General features: G+C 39.1%; 1 protein-coding gene across 1 annotated transcript; it reads left to right on the plus strand.

Annotated features, from left to right (window-relative positions):
- The first annotated feature begins 10,811 nt into the window (after window positions 1–10,811).
- Window positions 10,812–13,347, plus strand: kcnk12 (potassium channel, subfamily K, member 12). Its single transcript, XM_044372053.1, has one exon. It carries the CDS (start codon window positions 10,923–10,925, stop codon window positions 11,805–11,807), a length of 885 nt encoding a protein of 294 aa, XP_044227988.1. The 5' UTR covers window positions 10,812–10,922; the 3' UTR covers window positions 11,808–13,347.
- Window positions 13,348–21,881: the final 8,534 nt, after the last annotated feature.

The raw sequence follows: 21,881 nt of genomic DNA on the forward strand, positions 1-21,881 counted from the left end.
TCAACATAAAAAGCTATTATTTGCTGTGCTGACAAAGTAATTATTCCATTCTGATATTATATTCTGTTCTTAAGTCTGTTTTTTTTAATTTCAAGAAAATAACTTGTTATGATCATGAGTGAATATATATATATATATATATATATATATATATATATATATATATATATATATATATATCCTCTTCCGTGTTTCCTTCTCTGCAGTGTTCTTGAACATTTAGGCCTAACGGTTTAGGGGATGTTAACCTAATTTTCTTGTGCCAATTTAAAAAGTGCTGATTTGGCAGCGGAGACTCATTGAAGCACACTTGTGAGGTTTGTGTGACTATTTCACGGCTGTCTGACCAGGGCCCGTGTATCTAGGATGGAGCTGCAAACCAAATTTGCTCTCTGTACAGTACTGCACCTTATAATTCACGTGTCTCCGAGGTTACAAGACAATGTCACCTCAGACTGGCGGAGTGTGTGTTTGGCATTTAAGCAGTGTGAAATGTCACATGATAGACTGCATGGATCCCCGAAGGCAAGCTATGTTTTTGCTTTGATGTCGTGTTCTTATTTAGATTAGCCGCTCGGCGCCGCCTCGCTGAGACAAAACCATCTGTGTTGTTGTTACTGCTGGTGTATGTTATGAATGTGCTTTCAGGAGGTGGGTGGGAAAGGTTTGCAATCTGTGAAAGCAGATTCATCGGTGCACAGCGACGTCTCATGCTCCTCGTTTTTGCCTTCTGTCTCTCACTTGAGCACACTCCTCTACCACTTGTTCTGTCTCCTGTCATCGCCAGACTGTCCCAGACAGCGTTGACTCCCGTCTAACGTCTATCTGACTACTTTGCTCTGCTGTTCAAAACTACCTTCCATTCTGTGGATTGATTAAGTCATTGATTCATTTTGATCTGTACACTTTATACTGTGTGTTTTTGTGGGACAACCTTGTAATCATGTTCCAAAACAGAGTCTACTCATCTTACAGAAGCAGTATATTACATAATGAGATGAAGATCATTTTACAGTTCATTTTGAAGCCGGTCAGTATGACTCTCTACTTTATTTTTGCTCTTGTCTTGTTCCCCTCTCCTGTCTTTGGATCTCCTGGGTTGTTCTGTGAAATCACAGACTCAGAGGAAATGTCACTGTTAAAAATGGAAAACAGAGGGCCTTCAGTCACATAAAAGGGACTGGGGGTCCCTTTAGATTGTGTGCAGTCCTGACGCACAGCACATAAAATGATTTCCCCAAAAAGGAAGTGAAGCTGAATAGCAGCACTGCTGCACAGATGGTCTATAGAACTGTGTCTGAATTAAGGGAGAATTTAGTGCTGGTTAATACACCAGTTCTTAATCTCCGCCTTAAAGCTAAACCCTAAACAATGTTTTACACTAAAATTAGAAAAATGCAAAGAGAATTATCACCCAGCTCTACATTATTTTGGCAAAAAAGCTCTGATAAACCTACTGTACACTACCTACCTGGCACCAAGCAACGGACCAGATATTTCCATCAGGAGTTGATGGAGACCAAAACAGATCTAAAAAGAGGTGAATGTTTGACTCATCAGGTGGACAAAAACAGAATTTCAAATAAACGCTAATGCTGCTCAACTTTATAAAAGGACAACACTGTATGTCAAAAAACTGTTTGTAGTTTTTGGCCAAAAAGATAAATGAATGTAGGTTTAAGTAAATATTAAAATATTAGAAATGTTGTGCTTCATGTAGAAAAACATAAATTACTATGTGACCTATAAATGCAGTGACTGAGGTTCCCTTGATACAATATATGAAACTCAAAGTAGACGCAAACTATTCGACAGTCATAAAATAAATGATAAAGAAATGAATGCATAATCAAATAAACCTGATAACATCTTTAATTATATCATAACTGATTGACTGGAAAACAATCTCTCAAATAAAAGACAAAGAAATAAAACTCATTGGTTCCAGATAACAAGCAGGTACTTAAAAACATTTTACCCCTCCATTTCTCTCCATTTCCTGTTCCTCCCCTGACAGGGTGCTTCCTGGTGTGGAGTGGAGTGTGTGTGTGTGTGTAGGACAAGCCTGCTGGGAAGCACAGGCTTCAATAAATCCCCATCTCAGTTAACTGCTGCTGTACAGGATTGCTGTGCACACCTCTGCGCTCTGTCACAGCAGGTCATAAATCTGCACTGACTCGCTAAGGCGTGTACTCGCCTACATACTGTAACTCACGCACTCGAATCAAGATCATTTTAGAGGACACAACAGATTTGTGGGCTTCCTCCTCCTCAAACTGATTAGCATTTCACTGATTCTGCTCTGTGCTACGGCAGGGTAAAGACAGAATCAATTCTGTGTGCTCTTTGCACTCTGCAGTCTTCGGACCTGCTTTATATCAGATATAGCAGATAGCTATTTTTAACAGCAATTTTAAATTTGATTCCTGTGTTAATAATCATCCGTTTCACTGACAATCCAGTTTGCACTGGCACCGATGTCAATGCTGACTTGCACAAAATGCAGCTATGAGAGTTCCCCATAAGCAGAAAAGTCTTCCTGGTGAAACTTTTGGGCTCTTGGCAACCTCTGATGCAGTAAAATCACACACACACACTTGCAGTGGAAAAGTTTCACTATGTTGCATGAAGAATAGATAGCAATCCCACTTCTGCACCAGCAGAACATTTATCTTCATCTCAGGGTTATGTATATAAATAGTTATACATGTTAATAAGCTAACAGCAAGTTGGCTAACAGCGTGATTTGGCAGTCATCCATTTGTCTCTTTGTGTGAAGGATGGGCTGCTTGTATGAGACAGAGAGAGACAGAACAGCAGTTAGACATGCTGCGCTACTGCATCTTTCAACCAGCTAAACACAAATGACATGAAATAGTCTTTAATATAAAAAATGAGATAGATGAGTCAGATTACAGATGAATCAACGTTCTCTCAAACTTCCTGATAAAAGTTTCCTTTGGGCTTCCATCAGAACTAAACAGAATAAACATTATAGCAATATGACTCATAAGAGACTGTGCAAAGAAGAGTTTTGAGCATAACCTTGAGGATGATTGATCTTTATGATCAGATTACAAGATGAAAAAATGGAGTTGTGGATCTGCATGTTACACAGAAAAATTACAGGTATTTCAAACTCTAGAGTTGGTTGAAAATAGATATAGATGCACGGTGACACACGTCAATTTTTACCATATAATCTGTTTGAATGAGAGGAAACAGCACAGAGGATCTATTTTTTCCCTCTTTATCTGTTTTTTTTTAATCTAGAGGATAATGCACATCTGTGAGTACAACTGTGTGAGCTTCTCAGGGAATCCACACTGGCTACTGTGCAGCTCAGCTGGAGTAGCTGAATCTTAACTGCATTGCCCAAACACACCTCTGAGCTAATGGTTGCACTGTTTTCTTGCCAGCCAGCACAAGAATTTAAATCAATCTACTTTTTTAAGATTCAGCCTTTTGCCACTCGAACACATTCATTTGGCATACATTTGGTGTTTTGCAATTGTAATTATTATCCTTGGAATACATCACACTCTGAATGTGTTGAAATGCATACGTTTTGTCTTCATGCCAGCACAAACAAATCATTCAGCTTCCTCCAGGCTGGCAGCCCCTGGCAGAGTCAGGTGGTTTCAGGCTCCCCGGACGGGAGAGAAGACTCACAATGGGTACATTCTGCTAATAGAAAGTAAAACATCATTTAATTGTGAGCAACGGAGCATTGCCTCATTATTTCTCTGAGGCAACTTGCTGTGTATGATCCAAGATCATTATTGTGGCTATCAGTAACTTAGCAGTCCCTGACAGGAATCTGATTTTTGCAGAGCCTTAAATTTCAGGGACTTGTGCTTTCACATTAGCAGTAATGAAAAACCATTGAATCAAATGTCTGCTGAACCTCAAGCAGTCATTTCCTGCTGGCATTTGACTTTTGTCATGTGATTCCTACAAATATAAAGTTCCTTTACCGTTTACATGCAGTACATTCAATGTAGCGTTACCATGATACTGTATGAGCACCATATCTGTAATATGTGCTGAACACGGAGGCTTATCTGTGAGCAATAGTGTTTCAAAAGCTCCACCTGGACAGGTGTGTTTACTTTGGGGGAGAATACAAGAGGGCTTTATGTAGCTAAGCTTTTATTCAAACATTGACTGTGCATGAGGCACAAGATAATATGAAGCACAAGGACATAGCCTTTGACTCCATCAGAGAGACGCTATTAATCTGATGAGAGAATGACTTCTCAGTCACATGAAAGGACAAATCTGTCTTAATGTTTGCAGATGGACAATGAAGCCACTTTTTTGATTTTAATTTTGCGTATTAAGAGTCTTTGCTTACTGAGCAACTATGTCTTTTGTTTTTACAATCCTGTGAAGATGAAAAACAGATCAAAAAAATTAAGAATAAAAGAGTAAATGTTGGTGTAGATGAAAGACAGAGCAGCATATTTTTTTGACAATAAATCAATACAGACAATGGTGGAGTCATCAATCCTCCTGGCTCTCTTTGCTGGGGAATTTATTATTATTACTGAGATACAATTTGAAACACTAGACTGATTCGGTTACGGAGGAGCCAAATGAATCACAAAATCAGAAGAAGATGCCATCTTAGATTTTGTTTTATTGAACAGGTTTGTGTTGCTCTGTATATGTTATCTTATTACGTCTAACAGTCAACAGAGTGTGTTTGCCTGAGCTTTCCGGTAATTGATGTCTGTATCGACCCACTTTAATGACTGTTAGCTACATGTTTCATTATGATCACCTCAGTCAGTTATTTCTAATTATTGCACAGCCATGTGTAGTACAAAACAGTCATTATGAATGCTTTGACATGCAGAACAGATACCATTAACACACCGCCTATATTGTGTGTGGGTGAGCCCAGCTGGGTGTGAAATTCAAAGCCACATTGTTTTGTTTCAGGGCACCATAGAAATATTGCAGCATGTGTAGGCTTCAGGTGTTTTTATCTCCTGCAATAGTACTATAGCCTTTATTTAATTTTTGCCTACAGATTCGTCAGTGTAGCTGCATCTCAAACTAAACTTGGCAACTCTGTGTTGAAGCACGTATTTGACCTATTCTATCATCTGCTTTTTGTAACACTGGCAGCACAGTCCGAATGTTCCTTTTATTATGTGGTCTGCCAGTAATCCTGGCAGCTCATCAGCAGATGGTGTGGTGATGATGACTGTGGTCTGGCCATGTTGCTGCTTCCTCAGCCCTCTGTCCTCTCTGCAGACCCCCGCCATGCCACCCCATGACTAATGATTTCCTGTTCGTCACAGAAACAGAGTCATCAGAGGGCTGGGCATGCCTGGCATTTTCTGCTGCTGCTCCTGTCAGACCAATTTAAGACTATTCCCACCAGTGGGACGCAGTTGGTTTGACTGGGAGCTTGTTTTTTAAGCGCATTAATTGGGGACACTAACTGGGGACACGGGGAAGCAATAGAAAGGCGCAGTTTTGATTTTTGGTTTGAAAAACAGTTACATAAGGAATCTTTTAGTCTCTTTTCAGGCCTTCAAGGAGCTGGGTGGCGAGATGTTGACCACAATGACACACAGTGACCTTCAGCTTCAATACGACTTAGAGAGACACGTGAATGTGCAGCACATGTCCTTCATTCAAACTGAGTGCTTTTAGTTACCCTTCATTTTCATGTGGGTATCCATTAGGAGCTCTGGCCCATATGAACTGGATCTATTGCATATTTCTCCTACATTGTGTACTTTTTTAGCCATTGTGTATTATTCTTGTCCTTATATTCCCTTATTTCAGCTGAACTGCCTCACACTAAACATAGGCTTCAAACATCAGACGCTGTGCTCAGCTTCATGATGATTGTCCTTGTGAGGCTATTTTCCAGTAAAGTGAATCAATATGCTTTTTTCAGCACACATTATCACTTCACGTTATCTGCTGTAAAAGGTGTCAAGTGGGCTTTGACCAAAAGTTCTAAGTGAGCTCTCTGAAAACTGAAATAACTCTACTGGACAAATATTAAACGGATTATTTAATCTTTATTGACTTTTAAATTGAACATTAAAAGACTGTCTGCAATTTGGACTGTTCACAAATGCTTCGTTTTAGAAATTAGGTGCATGAACTGCCAATTTAAAGGCTAAGTCTGGTGATATTCTATTTTTTTTTCTTATTGTCAACAAATCCCAAGCCTGATACAGCTTATTCCTCTGTGCCATATAGCTTCATTGTTGTCTAATAACCAACACATCAATGAGCCACACTGTAGCACAGGGTGATACGTTTCTTCATTAAGATGAACATGGGCTCTTTAGTTTATCTTGAGTCAATCACACATTGTTATGCTGCTCTAAATTCTCCCCGGAGTGCCAAATACGTGGCTGAAAATAGACCCACACAAATGCACTGTTTACTCCTGTTTGAGAAACATTTTCTAAAAATGACAGCACCCAGGTGTTATAGTAAACAATTTTGCTTTTTTTTCAAATGAAACTATATATTTGCAACAGACATTTAAACCTGTTATAGCTGCTTTTTTGTTGTTGTTATTTTTAGGCCACTTTGGACCTGTTAAATTTATATGGTGAACGTGTCAGCAAACAGTTGTCTATTTACACATGTAGCCGATATAGAGCAACATTCATTTGGAGTCATGTACAGTATTATACTTGAGAGACATATCTGGCTCTGTAGCTGCTAAATGCTCCACAATGTTCACCAGCTACTCTAACTTTATCTCTCTGCCATCTGGTGCTGGAGAGGTAGCATACTGTGGGTTCTTCAGAGCCTTTTTCGCTGTAAACAGCTGACTGCTGCAGCTGGAAACAAAGCTAATGAGAGCGACGAGAGTGAACCAAAACAGTCAAGTTAGAACTGAGGAGAACTTCACAGTCGGGTGATGATTGTCATTTGATCTATTGTTAATATAAAAATACTGATGCAGCTTTAAAGATTTACATTTTCAGATGGAACAAATGGGCCCCGGGTTGAGAGCGACAGACAGACTGAGGAAGTCAGAAAGTATTGAGAGAGTGACTAACACGTCGGTTTTCACATGACAACAGAAATATAGAACATCCTGTAACCTTATGCAGCATTTCCACTTGGGAAAATGGCTTACCATCTGTCACCATAACTCTGTTGTGATCACATCCCTGTATGCTTATCGGGAAATCATTTCTACTGTCTCATGGTTTCGATACACAAACTGCTAAAGAATAACACAATTCAAATCCCAGCAGCGGAGAGTTTCAACAGTGCACGTTATCAGTTATTTATTAGCTGCTGTTAAATCCTTGGTGCTGCAGACTCTGAACATAATGAAATATTTGTGTGTGTGATATATGAACAGTTCTCATTCACCTAGAGTGGCTCATTGGTGCAAAATGTGATGATTGATTACTGTTCAGAGGCGAGTGGTCTAAGTGTAGCAAATGCAGAGCAACCATGAAGTCCATCAATACCTCTATTAGCAACACTCGCAGTGATTTGTGTTGTTTAGGTCTCGACTTTACCACACAACTTAATGAGCCATTGTAATTTGCCATTGGACCGTAATGATGGCTTGCTGCGCATGTGTGATTTAAACTCGAACGCTGGTGATAAAAGCTGACCCAAACACTGAAATCACTACAGTCCACTAATGCTCTATTTTTATCCCCGCACCTCCCATTTCATTTCCCTGTGGTCTGATAACCATTAGAGCTTCTTCTTCTTCTTCTCTTAAAACTGTCAAATGGTAATTAATGGATACTAATGGCACAATTTCCATCACTTTCCTTCTGGTTGAATCTCTAATGAGTAATTATGTGCGTAAGCATCATTAGCCATTAGAGCATAACATCATTTTCTATGTTGAGTTGAGCATACTTTATTTAATGTTAATGAATAAATACTCTCCCAGGGCTCTGATTGAATTGGATTAGCACACATATGATTTCCTGCCATATCAAGTTCTGCTCATGTTGGCTTGGACGGAGTGCAAAAATTAAGTGTTCACTGAGGTCAGCAGCAGGATCATCGGTCTGGACTGGTGACTTCAGTGTTGGACAGTTATAGGATTTAATTAAGAGTTTTAAAATTTAAATGAAGATAGTGAATAAAGTCTCACAGTGTTTGGATCTTTGGTTTTAGCTTGGCTGTCCTTTGCTCTGTATTATTGTTCTGTTTTCCCTAATGCATCTTGACACAGTAGTCTGGAGTAATGGCTCTGAAATGTTACACTGAATCGATGCCTGGTGCCTTTTCCTCTCTTAGGTAATTTACTTGGTAATGAGAGACAGTGCGGAAGACTGTCTCTGCGCGCTGCGAAGATGTAATCTGTTTTCCCTATGATTCAGTTGGGTTAGAGAGAATTGGGCTGCTAATTAATTAACTATGAAAGACTGAAATAGGATTTCACTGAAGGGCTTAATTTGGGTAATCACTGCCCCTCACCTTCTTGTCACCGAGCGGCGCCTCGCGGTCTGTGACTGAACTTTGTCACTATCATTGTAAAAATGCTGTCTGGTGTTCCTGCTGTTACTGTTTTCATATATCAATGTGTAAAGCCTACACAAGTGTGTGTAAGGCCATAAGGTGTGTGGACATGTGTGTGTGTGTATGGGGGGGTTATATTCCCTCTTGTATCTATAAAACAATCTGTATCAATCAGCACAGATCTAAATGACCTGGCAAGTCAACAGCAAACCCTCATGAGTGTGGTTTTCTGCGTGAGAGATAAGGTCAAAAAAGCCATTTTGGGTATCATAAAGGAAGTATTGTCTAGATATTGATGTCATTTATTACCTGACAAAGATTGTTATAGACGGGTTGGTGCAAAATGGAGAAAAGTACTGCCCTAATGCTCCAAGAAGACTGAAATGGAGGATAGCCCTGATGGAAAAATATATTAACCTTGGCCTGGAAGTGAACTGGTTGATCTTTCAGCACGATTTTATTTGTTGACAAATAGACCATCTGCTGTTCTGTGGATAAGGGCCATGACATTGTGTGTGTGCATGTGTGTGTGTGTACTTGCATAGGCTATATGAATGTGTATGTGTGTACAATGTACATATAAGAGCAGAAAACATACACATTCTATATCACATTATAAATACCTTTTTTTTTTCAAACATCAATAAATGTGAGAGTTCGTGTGATTAATGCTGGTCAGTGGGAATAAAGAGAAAAGAAGATTTGTAACAGGTCTCATGTGTCTACACATGCAGATGCATATCTGCTTTTGCTACGTTAAGCCACCACAGTGCATACACTACCCTGTCTTCTCCAAATTGCAGGTTTGGGGGTAATTTTTTGGTTGAATTTTCACAAAATCAATGGTTTGCTGCCAGTTTTAGTGAATTGCAGAAGTATATGAATCCCACATGGATGTTTTTTGCTTATGCTATAAATCACAGATTCCCAACTTGGCAATTGAGACTCCTATGAAGGAGGTTTATTTTTTATGACTTTACTCTTTTCTTGTTAAAATATTGGGTGCTTTCACCTTCTAAAAAATCCTTATAATGAAAAAACAAGGTTGGAACTATTGCTATAAACCATGCATGTCGTTTTTCTTTCCGTTAGATGTTGTGCAAAATGATCTTTTCTTAATTATTTTTATAACTCCCTCTTACGGCAGCCTGAATCTGAAGTGCTGAAAGAATAAATAATATGATTACAGGAAACAATTGTGTGCTCAAATACCAAGACACTCATCTACTAAATGTTAACATCAGAGCTTCACTGCAGCTGCAAAGTCAGAGCTGCACCTGTGACACTCCTCGAGATTGAGAAGTGCTCCTTCAACATGCAGCAGAATCCATAAACATCCTCTTCTCTCTTCTCCACTCCCCTCCCCTCCTCTCACCACCCCTCCTCTCCTCTCCTCTCCTCTCCTCTCCTCTCCTCTCCTCTCTTCTCCTCTCCTCTCCTCTCCCCTCCCCTCCCTTCCCCTGCCCTCCCATCCCCTCCCCTCCTCTCATAACCTCTTCCTCAGCTGGAACATCAGTCTAATTGACTAAGAAATCAGAAGGCAGCAGGAAGCCAAACCACAGAGCAGAGAAAAAAAAATATTCAAAGGACTTACCTAAGCTTATTCCTGCCATCCTCCTCCACTCAATACAACCCCTATGTCCTTGTTTTTGATGTCCCACCAACAGCATTAAACAGTATAGCATATAGTGTATGTAAATACACATTGTACATACAATTTTGTGTGACTTTACACAGTGCAAAATGCAAGACAATATTGATGTCATCATCTTAACTTATGGAAGTATAGTATTTATATTACCTAAATTACTGTAACAATATAGCATTGGGAACAATACAATCTAAACTGATTTGTTAGATTGTCATTTTTAATCATCTAACATTGACATAGAGGTCATATTGGATCCTTCCAGATGTTTTATTTTGATTTTGGTCACAACTGAAAACATTTGGTTTTGATATAACACATGTAAGGCTGGTTTTCATTAAACTAGTATCCATTTTTTAATTTCCCCCTTATTCTATCGTGACTCACAACATGCAAGTTAATTTGTAATGCAAAGCATCATTTTTTAAATTACCCCACAGCTGCTTATAAAACTTTCTCCCTGCCCATTACTATAAGTTTACATATCTTCCAGAGAAAGCTTACTGTTTGAGTCAGCAGCAGCATCAACACAAATTATTATCCAGGATTTTCTGTGTATTACTTGTGTGTACCTCACTCAATCCCTGCTTTCACTTATTTTTTTCATTACAGGCACAACTGTTTAGAAATGTGATTTAAGCCCCATTTAAAAACCTAATTTAGATTTGAGTTTGTTCCCTTGTCTTTAACTATAGACATAATTCATTGTGAAGAAACTGAAGACACCTTATGATTGAAAGTCTGTTTAACTGTCTGATGTCTCCTTTCTGTCTCTGCAGGTTTTGGGATGACAACACCTGTGACAATTGCAGGCAAAGTGTTCCTGATCTTCTATGGGCTCCTGGGTTGCGCTGCCACCATCCTCTTCTTTAACCTCTTCCTGGAGCGCATCATCACACTGCTGGCTGTGGTGATGAAGGCTGTGAGGGAACGACGAATTAGGAACAGTGGTCTACTACCGCCAGGCATCCGCCATGACTTCTCAGCCTACAGCGTCCCAGGCTGGAAGCCCTCTGTGTACCACGTGATGCTGATTCTCGGCCTATCAGCCATCACCATCTCCTGTTGTGCATCAGCCATGTACACCCCTGTGGAGGGTTGGGCGTACTTAGACTCGCTCTACTTCTGCTTTGTAACCTTCAGTACCATTGGCTTTGGGGACTTTGTCAGCAGCCAGAGCGCGGCTTACGAATATCAAACCCTCTACAGGGTGGCCAACTTCCTCTTCATGCTAATGGGCGTCTGCTGCATCTATTCACTCTTTAATGTCATCTCGATTGTCATCAAGCAGGTGCTCAATTGGATGCTGGAGAAAATGAGCTGCTTGTTTTGCCAGCGTTGCAATAAGGCCAACACCTTCCTGGGAAGACGCAATGCCATCCGCCCAGGCACCAAGGGTCGCCAAGGTCAGTTTGGCCAGCTGCCCAACTCAGATGGACCTTGTGATAGTGACACTGAGGGACGCAGACTATCAGGGGAAATGATCTCTATGAAAGACCTGGCAGCCTCCAACAAGGTGTCACTGGCCATCATGCAGAAGCAGCTGTCTGAGTCGGCCAATGGATATCCCAGGACAGTTTGTGGCAGCTCTCGCCACAATGGTTTCTCCGGGGGGGTTGGTGCCCTCGGTATCATGAACAACAGGCTGGCAGAGACAAGTAATTCCAGGTAGAGGACTCAGTGAGAAAGGAAACAAAGTACGGGAGCTGTTTATTCTCATACAGTGTAACAAACCCTGAGGGTGACCGCCATAGGAAAAAACAAGCCTTTTGAAACGGATTGCTAATGTAACTTGTTATGCATGATACATAGGATTTTTTGGATACTTTTAGTTGGCATTACCAGCCTGTGGTGATAATACTGGCAGTGATAATGATGGTGACTATGATGCTTGATTATGTAGTCAACAAATAGCAGCGTACATTGATCTGGAAGCGTGGGGATCATCACCCGTAACTCATTTCATTAACCTCAAACCAACCCAGAACAAATCACTGAAGGTCTCTTAAATATCAGTGTTAGTCTGCAGAGGAAATACACGCTCAATATATCTGACTTATGTGACTGAAATGTGCTATAAAGGAGCCAAGGGAAGCATACAGTGCAATCTTTATTGTTTGGGGGTTTTGCCAGTTTATGTGAATGTCCATATTGAATGCTGATATAAACATTTCAAGTAATCATTGAATGATATAGCACATACTGATCTATGCATTATACTTCTCATGCATTTTTTGCACCATTTCTAGACCTTCCATTGATTGTGTAAACCCCATTTTTTCTTGACACGGGTCAAGTTCTACCCTCAGGTGATTGATTTCATTTCTGGGGGCAAGCAGAGTTTCTACATGAGGCTGTGATGTAGCTGATTTTGAGCGAGAGGCAGTTTTACAGTGTGTCATACTAACGGGCAACAAAGAGAAATATCCAACTGCTCAAGATGGAGAGTGGGGTTGAAGAATGAAAATCCATTTCTCGTGAGAGAGGAACTGGCCCTCTTATCTGCTCAGAACATGCTTCAGCGGCCAAAGACTTTGACTTGGAGGGTAAAAGGAGGCACCTTCCAACTCTTTCTCTCTCTTCTCTCTCAAGCTTGAAGCTGTCTGCAAGGAAAAACCAATGATAAAGGCTTGCAATGTATTAATTACTATTTGAACATAGAATATGTATTTGAAAAACAGAATAAATGAGAGGTAAGTTCATGCTTGTTTTAAGTGAAATATAAGGGAGTTGATGGAGGCAAATGGGTTCATCCCATAGGCACATTATGTTAAATGATGCAGATTGAAAGTAGCCCGATCCATCTCAGATGCTGAAGTGGAAAACAAAACCCTAAAGGATTCTCTCACTTGCATTGATTTATCTTTTGTGGAGATTAGCTGTTTTCATCGAGGGAGACTTCTGTGTAGATACATGGCTCTTTCTCTAAAACAAAGGCCCAGAAGCCTGCAGAGGTTGATCTTCCTCTTGATTTCAGTGTAAATGTGTAGCTGAGGTTTAATGGATGGAGGGTGTTTGTGGAGGATATGGTGCTACCCTGTCAGGCTGCACGATCAATGTCCTTGTTGCCAGCAACTATCTCTTCCAGCACATCTGTGATTTAAAGCTTTGTGATGGTGTTTGATGTCCGTAAACAGACAGGCAGAGGAGGATACACTGATAGTTAAGCTGTCCGGGAGGTGGTGATGAAGGAAGGGAACAAGAGAGAGAGGCTGGTGACAGCAGTGGAGGTAGAAGGTTGTGTTAATGGTAGCAGTGAAAGATTCCCTCCATATCCAAATTCATGCCCAATGCAAATCAACAGCCTATCTCAGCCAAGGGCTCAACTTTTCTTGGCGTCCATCTTCAACATCTAATAACCTCCCAGGCCACTCACTTCTTTTTCTCTGTCATCTCTGCATTCACTTCACACACACTGCACCAAAACCCTCCTGCGTCCTTTTTCTTGCAGATCTCGGCTCTCTCCTCATGCTCATCGTCCTTACACTGTGAATATGAAGACATGCCATAAATGTATATATATATCTATCGCGTTGGAATGTCTTAAAAAGCACTTTTACAATAAGGTGTGAATTGGATCTGGATCTATCCTGTCTGTTGATTTTCATCCTTTTAGTGCATAGATCTGAATAATTTCCTTTACTCCCCAGTCTCACCGAGAGGAATAGAGAAAATGACTCAGGTAGTTAAATCTTCAGGCTTGTCTTAGTTTTTCCTGCATGCCATTATGGTAAAGCCATACAAGATAGCTGTACATAAGACAGAGGACTCTTTAAAGTCTATTTTTCTACATATAGCTTTCAAATATCTACACGTGGATGATTGAATAAGTCTCACTGTCACATGTCTCTTACAGTCGATCAGCAGATTGACAAGATGCAGCTTTCAGAAATGAACTACCCTCTAAAGACGTGGATACAAAGGTGAACACAGGTTTTCTTGATGTTTAAGAATAGTTTGGGGGAAAATTCATATTTCCTTCGTTGCCAAGAGTTAGATGAGAAGATTGATACCACTCTCACATCTGTATGGTAAATATGAAGCTACCCAGCAAACATTGAAACGTTGAATGACCATTGTTTGAATGTCCAATCAAGATGTCCTGTTGTGATTCAAAAGTAGTTCCAAAATGGAAGTTGCATCGATGTCCAGGATGTTACCTGGCCATCAGGACACCCAGGAAGGACACCCATCCTTCCTGGGCATCCCAGCAAAGTTGAAATATGTTGTCACCATCATCAACGGGCCTATTCAGCTATTCTGCTAAAGTTTATATACACAGTGTGCATTTTGCAGCTTTATACATCCTATATGTTTAGATTAAAAACTTAATATGCTCTATGTTCTAAAATGGTTCAACCAACATCCTGTCTGACCTGGACATCTGTTAACAATGTGTCACTTTCAAGATAATCCTGATGATAAAATATATATAACCAAACACACAGCAAACACATGATGTATCTTAGTTAATACAAGACATATGCATCATTTTTACAGAAATACAGAGTAAATATTGACATGCAACAGTATTTTATTAAGATAAACAACACAGAAAAAGATGATCATCAGAAGTACAGCTTCTTGTAGATAATTTAACAGTTTGAATTCTGAACTATTTTAATTCCATCTGATGCACTTTTCTCCAGTTTCCACTGAGGCTGCAGCAGGCTAATTCTGACGCCAATGCTAACTCCAGGCTGTAAACACCTGCTGACAGTCCTCATCTAAACTCTGTGAGGGAAACAGAGGCTCTAGACTCTTCATCAACATGAGCGTTATAGAACATACATACCAACATAAAAGCAAAAAAAAAGCAAGCAGCACTGCACATCCTCAGCTCTCAACTCTCGTGCTGAACTACATGTATTCTTGCGAGACAGGCATGTCAAACATAAACGATCAAAAGTATGAAGATAATACATCCACAATGAAGATATGTGACTCAAAACTAAACCCTTCGTAGGTTTTATTAACCCAGATAAAGCTCACATCATTGCTAAACTATTAAAAACATTTAATGCCCAATGACGTTCATTCTATGTGGAATGGACGTCCCTCTTGGACAATCTGCTCTCAACAAATTAATGAATAAAAATAAAAGTTTTTGTATGAAAAATACAAAACAAAATACATATAGATGTGTTGCACATGCAGCGAAACTTTGAGAAATATTTGAAGTGTTTTTGAAGTCAGGTCCAGGTGGACTTTTATTGAATGTGGAAAGGACAACACCCTGTGACTGTCTGCTCACAACAGTTTTTCAACCAAAATTGGACCAGACCAAATATTCATGAGAAGGAGAAATTGACACTTAAACATACATATCTGTAATCCAAATATGTGCAAATGTCCGCTAAAATGCGATTTGACTTGAGTTTCATGATTTGCTTTTCATATGCATGTTGCTGTTTTTGGTGTCCGACCAGAACCATTTTTCAGCTGTGGACACAATGACACCGTCTGAACTATGTTTGCTGGGAGCCAGCAGCTAGTTAGCTTAGCATAAAGATTGGAAACAATGGAAACAGCTAGCTTAACTCAAAGGGTAACAAAATCCACTGACACATAGTCTGATAATTCTCCCTAGAACCATGTCTCATTTTTACACTTTGTACTCTTTTGTACAGTTTCAACAAATGAGATATCATGAGGTAGGCAGATTGTTACCTTGGGCAGAGCTAAGCTAGCTGTTTCCCCCCTTTTTCTAGTCTTACCTAACTCTGCAAGAAAACAAATAGGTGTATTTCCCAAAATGTCGATTTATTCCCCTAACAATCCCCAACAGAGTAGTTTATAAGCTGTGGAGTGAGCGCATGCTACTGATGTTATGTGAAGCTTGCAGTGCCAGGGGGGTTCATGTGTTGCCACACTGAGGATAGTAGTGACATTGCAGACATAGAAAATTGCCAAACCCTGGGACATTTGGGCAGGAGTATGGGATGCTGTAGCAAATTACATTGTTTGAATTCAATCGTGTTCCCCTGCTACAATATGCCACCAAGGGGATGAATTTTCCTTGGCATTTCTCTAAAATAATGATTCTCAAGTGATGTTGGAGGCTCTGTGAACCTTCATTTTCTCTGAGAGGCATAAGATTACAATGCCAGAGGTTTTAGGATTGCTTACTGTGTGTGTATGCATTTGTGTGTCCAAACTGGTGTGTTAAAGGACTGAAAATGAGAATTAATGGACTGTGATGTTATCTTAAAGCAACTACAAGGAACTTTTAACTGATTATGAAACAGTCTCACTTTAATACTGATGCCTCTATATGACCTACATGAGCAAATGGGACCATCAGCAAGAAGATTGGCTATTTCTATATAGTAATTCTAAATCCCTGTCACCAGGTCAAATTCCCCACGAATTCAGATGAAACGATTTACAGCACGCAGACCAGAAGCATTGTAGCATGAGGGAGTACAAAGACATTACTAGGACAAGGAGAGGACATTTCTCTTCATTTAATAATGTTAAAAGTAAAGTTAGATTTGTTGTCGGCTTCCTGACTAATTTTTAAAAAGTTTAGAAAAAAAGAGAGAGCGTGAACAAACTAAGAGCACGAGAGAGAGATAAATAGAGACAGGGAGCGACAGTGTAGGGAGGAAAAAGCAGTGAATCAGAGAAATAAAACATTATTTTCTGATTGCTTCATAGCAGCAGTGGTGTACTTGCCACCACATCGGTGGACTGGTGGACTGTCAAAAAATCTGTTTTTGGCACTGTCTGTCTCTTTACTAGCCTAGTCATTCAGGGTGCGCATGAGAGTGTGCTGCGTCCCAGTAGATAAGTCCAAGGCTGAATTTCTTTCCCAGTACACCACTGCACAGTGTTGCGTGTTTCTTTCACTCGCTTCCAAAACAAATGCACGCACTAGCCAGATCAAGACGTTTACAACACAAGGCAGTGGTGCTTATGGGAAATGCAGTCTTCATTTCGGAAAACACTACCGCTTTTAGGGGCCGCCAAACTTAACACAAAATGAAAGTTCCTTGTAGTAACTTTAAATGCTTCCCTAAACATAAGTCTCCCAGATGTTATTCAATTCAATATAATATCCATTAAAATGTATTTTCCTTAAGCCTGAAATACATCAAGCTTTTAAGACATTGAATATAGTATTTAGAGTAATTTTTGCTCACCTAAAATGCATGCGTGTCTTGAAATCAATTGCCTTACTTTAGTCCTTGCATATTACAAAAAAGGTTCCTTATTGAAAAGATTAGTGTGTAGAGCTTGTGTGTTGTACTATACAATCCTTTTGCATTTTGCAAAATTGATCTCCATTGATTACAATGGTTTTAACTGCCCTGTTGTCCTCTGTATCTTCTGTAAGAGGAGACAGGTGGTCTTAGGAATTACTGTATGTTTGTACTTGTTATCAGCAGAAATGCTTCTTAAATGTGATATCATTGACTTTTTCTTTTTAATGTAATTAATTCCTCCATGTTCTCGTCAAACAGGAAATTAGATTGAATTGCAAAGTTTTCAAGCCCACACTATTTGTACATAATAAGGGTAAACATAGCAGGCTTGGATCACAGCACTACATGATTCGCAGTTAAATTTGTCAGTGTTAGTTTCAAATTATTAAAATCAACACTGCCAATGTTTATTCCAGTCAAGACATATTCTACTGTATTCACACAAGGAAATATTCTCTCAAGTCAGCACCCCTTTGATTGTAAAATAGGGCCATTAAAATGTCATGCTCCATAGCAGTTACAAGCCCCATAATAAAACAATTTGTTTGGAATAAGCAGAGGCTGGAGATGTTGTTAATGTTAATCTTGAAGGCTGTTGAAGGTGCTAATGGCACTATTATTTATTCATCAAAGCTATTATTTCTTCGTGATCACAGCATGATACGTGACACTGCGCACTGTGCAGTTTCCTCTGGGGATGAGTGCATGAATTCTGTCATATTTTGAAAATGTTAAGGCTGCTTGTTTCGGGAACAAAATGTATTTGTATTAACTTGGCTGGTGCACACTGGAAATGGCTTTTACCAGGGGGCAGGTAAACAGCTGAGTGCTTCGGATGTATTACTGGCTGGATGTATTACTGGCTCGCTTGGCTGCTTCTGAGCTTAAACAAGAATCACATTGTTGGCTTTGATCTGGAGCTTGATTTCCAGATCCTCAAGACAGGTGTGCCTGCTGTTTTATTCAATGAAGACTGATAGTATGGAGCCACAAACCACATTCAAAACTGGATTTAAAAGCTGCTTCAGTTGTCTGTGATCCACCGTTATGTTGACCTTTGGCCCTATCGACACCAACACCTTGGTGTGTCTCATGTTGCTTGCATCGTGGTGTAACATCGAGTTAATGTATGCAAATTAATTCTGTTTGCAAGTTGCACATTTATACCAATGATTGTACTTTTATATTTATGTAATTAAAAGTAAAACCTATATAAAACAAAAAGGGGTTCCATTAAACACTGATACTTAGTGACGTTTCTTTGATTTTCTTAATTGTTATTCATATACAATGACTAATACTTTAAATGTTTAGGGACAAACCACTTTCTAATAAGACACACTTTATAAAGGGTCTATAAGGTGAGTATATAGAACAACTTTTGGGTTTTCAAGTTGTGAAAAATCTTTTTGGCTGATGAGTCATTGATAGTCAAGTCGATAATAAAGTAATTAAAAATGGGTTATGAGGTTCTCACTTTCTAATAAGCTAACATCAAAAGACACAAACATGAAACATTTAATTGAGCACTTCTTAATAAATGGATTTTCTAGAAGGTCAGAGGTCAAACGGTCCATTAGAGTGGTCCGCCTCTTTAACTAAAGAGCTTAAAAGATAAAGCAAGTGTTGTGCTGGAGAAGGATAACAAACAGCAGCCAGAGAGTGAGAAACCTGTAATGCTTATTATTAATTACTTATTAACATTCATAACTTTATAACTGCAGACTCGATGGATTATTAGAAAGTGAGACACTATTTGGGTCAATATTGCCAGGAGTTTATGAGAAGATCAATACTGCTCTTATATCAGTTCATTAAATATGAAACTATAGCCAGCAGCCAGTTAGCTTAGCTTAGCATAAAGAATGGAAGCAGGAGGAAACAGCTAGCCTGGCTCTGTCCATAGGTAAGAAAATGTCGCCTTTATATGGGACGGATTGTAAAGATGTGAAGCGAGAATTCATGTTATCAGACAACTCAAGAGGGTATGATTACAGAGTTGGCCTTGTGAGAGTTAAAAATACTGTGCATTGAAAATATATCACTATATTCTTTATATTTGAGGCTAATTACATTGAAATGTCCACATTTGCTTGCTTTTCAGGGACTTCTGTTAAAGCAGCAAGCTGGATATATCCCACTAATTTCCCAGTTGTAATTACGACTTGAATGTTGATGTGAATGCTATTTGCAAATTGGAAACTTGTAATTATAATAACTGATATGACATGGCATAAAGTCCACTAACAACTAGTGACATCCTGAAGTCATGTTGTCCTCTTGAGATTGCTGGGCAACCAATGGACAGAGAAATGGTACAGTAAAATAATCCCCCAAAAAGTGCAAATTGTCATTTTTACATTTTGATTTTTGTATGGATGGAGACACACAAGATATAACATACTAATTAGTGAGTCATAGAGGTGCTGGTAGACAGATTTTTTAAAAGTTTGGACAGAGCCAAGCTAGCTGTTTCCCCCTGTTTCCTGTCTTGATGCTAAGCTAAGCTCTAAGTCTCTTGGCTGTAGCTTTATATTTAACTGAAGAATATTACAGTGGTATCAATCTTCGCATCTAACTCTCCACAAGAAAGTGAGTAAGCATATTTCCCTGAACTTTTAACTATTCCAAACCCAAAAGTTGTTGCAGATTCAAATCAATGGCTCATAATTGATCTATGAAGCATCAGTAAATGATTAATTATAAACAAGTAATAAATTCATAAGTTACAACTTGTGTCTTATTCGAAAGGTGTACAAAAATTAGAGTAAACATGAAGAATGATTTCAGTCAGACTATGTGACTATTCACAGTTACATATGTATCAGGCAATGATGCAAAAAGGCTGTTCAGCTGCAGAACTGACTCTCTCTGGTTTATTTCAACAGTAAATGTTATATGTGATTTTTCTAAGGACCTGCTGTGTCTCAGCATTACATTTCCAAGTGAAGAGCAAGCAAAAGAAAGTTTATTTTGCCTTTCATTAAAAACTTTTTGATTGTTTTCATAAATGCTCTGTTAACAGTTGGTAAACCGTGGTTCTCAGTATGTTACTCAGATAAATTAGCCATCCTGAATTCTGGATTCCTTTCAGATATTATTCTACTAGAGCACATACGGCTTGCTGAAAGGAACTTGAAACAGCGAGGCTCTTCGGTAATGGGTCCATCAGGATGTTAGTCATAAAGGGGGTCCTGTAATTGCATTCATTATTAAAATGAGTCTGATCCCAGCAAATTATATAGAAAAACAACATACATTATCTTACTGCCCACGGTTTAACAGGAGTCTGTGTAGAGGAAATGTGCCACAAAGTCTGTGCTCACCAGTAATTTTCAGTTTAACAAGAAGCCTGCTTTCTACTATTAGTGAGGACATGAAACAGTCCACTGTTGTTGTTGAAGGAATTAACACCCACCTAACATCTGCACATTTCCCTCCCCTTGTGCTTGACCACATTTGATTACCAGGCTTTACTTATGCTGGAATATCTGCATGTTTCCAGACTTGTGCAAAATAACTCTACAAAGGAGCTACCTCTTTTTCCCCACAGGAAATTACATGAGAATAAATCCATATTTGCTATACAATTCAGCTTTGACACTTAAAAGAATTCAATGATTTAGTCGGTCATGCAAAAAAAAAAAAAAAAAAAAAATCCAATCCTTGAATCTTTTCTTTGTTCTCCTCATAAACAAACCTCTCTGTCACACCATTACAGTATGAACAGTGATTATCCCAGAGGACTGCATTTAAACCTTCAGCAGCAGGCGGAAATGTTTCCTTTGGGTCTCAGCTGGTGTCAGAGCCACGTGCCTCAATTCCTTCACTGGTTAGCAATTCCTTCGGTTAGCTAGGAATATTAAAACTGATACATTTTGGATGATTTACCTAAATGATGCACAAAATGAAAATCTGGACTCCCCTGCTTTCCTATATGCACACTGGTAAAATATAATTTATCTTCATTTTAAGATTGTCACAAGTGATTTGGGTGGCAAGCTGTTGACAACCTTAAAACCTTGTCAAATTGAATAGATGCTCTGATCAGTCCTGAAAGCAGGGGACAGTGACAGGAATGTAACACAGTCAAAGTGACAGTGAGGTCTGTGGAAAAGCAGTGTTTAAAATGATAGAGTCTTGAGCATCAAAGTGTGCAATCTAGAGCCATGTTGTTATCTTATAATAGCTAAAAATTTTAAACCAAGAACAAGAAATAGTCAGAATTCCAACATTTATTCACTTTCAGAATAGAAAATAAAGACTTAGTAGTTCAGTGGTATTTTGTCCTTTGGGCCATAACTATCAACTACAGCAGCTTTTCCTTTATTTATAAAGGAAAAGCTGCTGTAGTTGATATTAATGACATATAGTAACTTGTAATCTTTTTCCATTTTGTTATAAATCCCAGTTCAACCGTGATCAGCAATGAGACAACAATAAATTTAAGGCTTGAACTTTCTCATTTTAAAAAAATTCTCAGAATGTACAGAAAATAAAAAGAAATGTATAAATGTTTTGTGAATTCATATTTTAGC

The sequence above is a fragment of the Thunnus albacares genome, chromosome 14 (genome assembly GCF_914725855.1).
Source record: "Thunnus albacares chromosome 14, fThuAlb1.1, whole genome shotgun sequence".
Classification (NCBI taxonomy): Eukaryota; Metazoa; Chordata; class Actinopteri; order Scombriformes; family Scombridae; genus Thunnus; species Thunnus albacares.

Excerpts from the sequence above, each read along its gene's own strand:
- kcnk12 (XM_044372053.1), top strand. The coding sequence starts at position 10,923 with ATGACAACACCTGTGACAATTGCAGGCAAAGTGTTCCTGATCTTCTAT.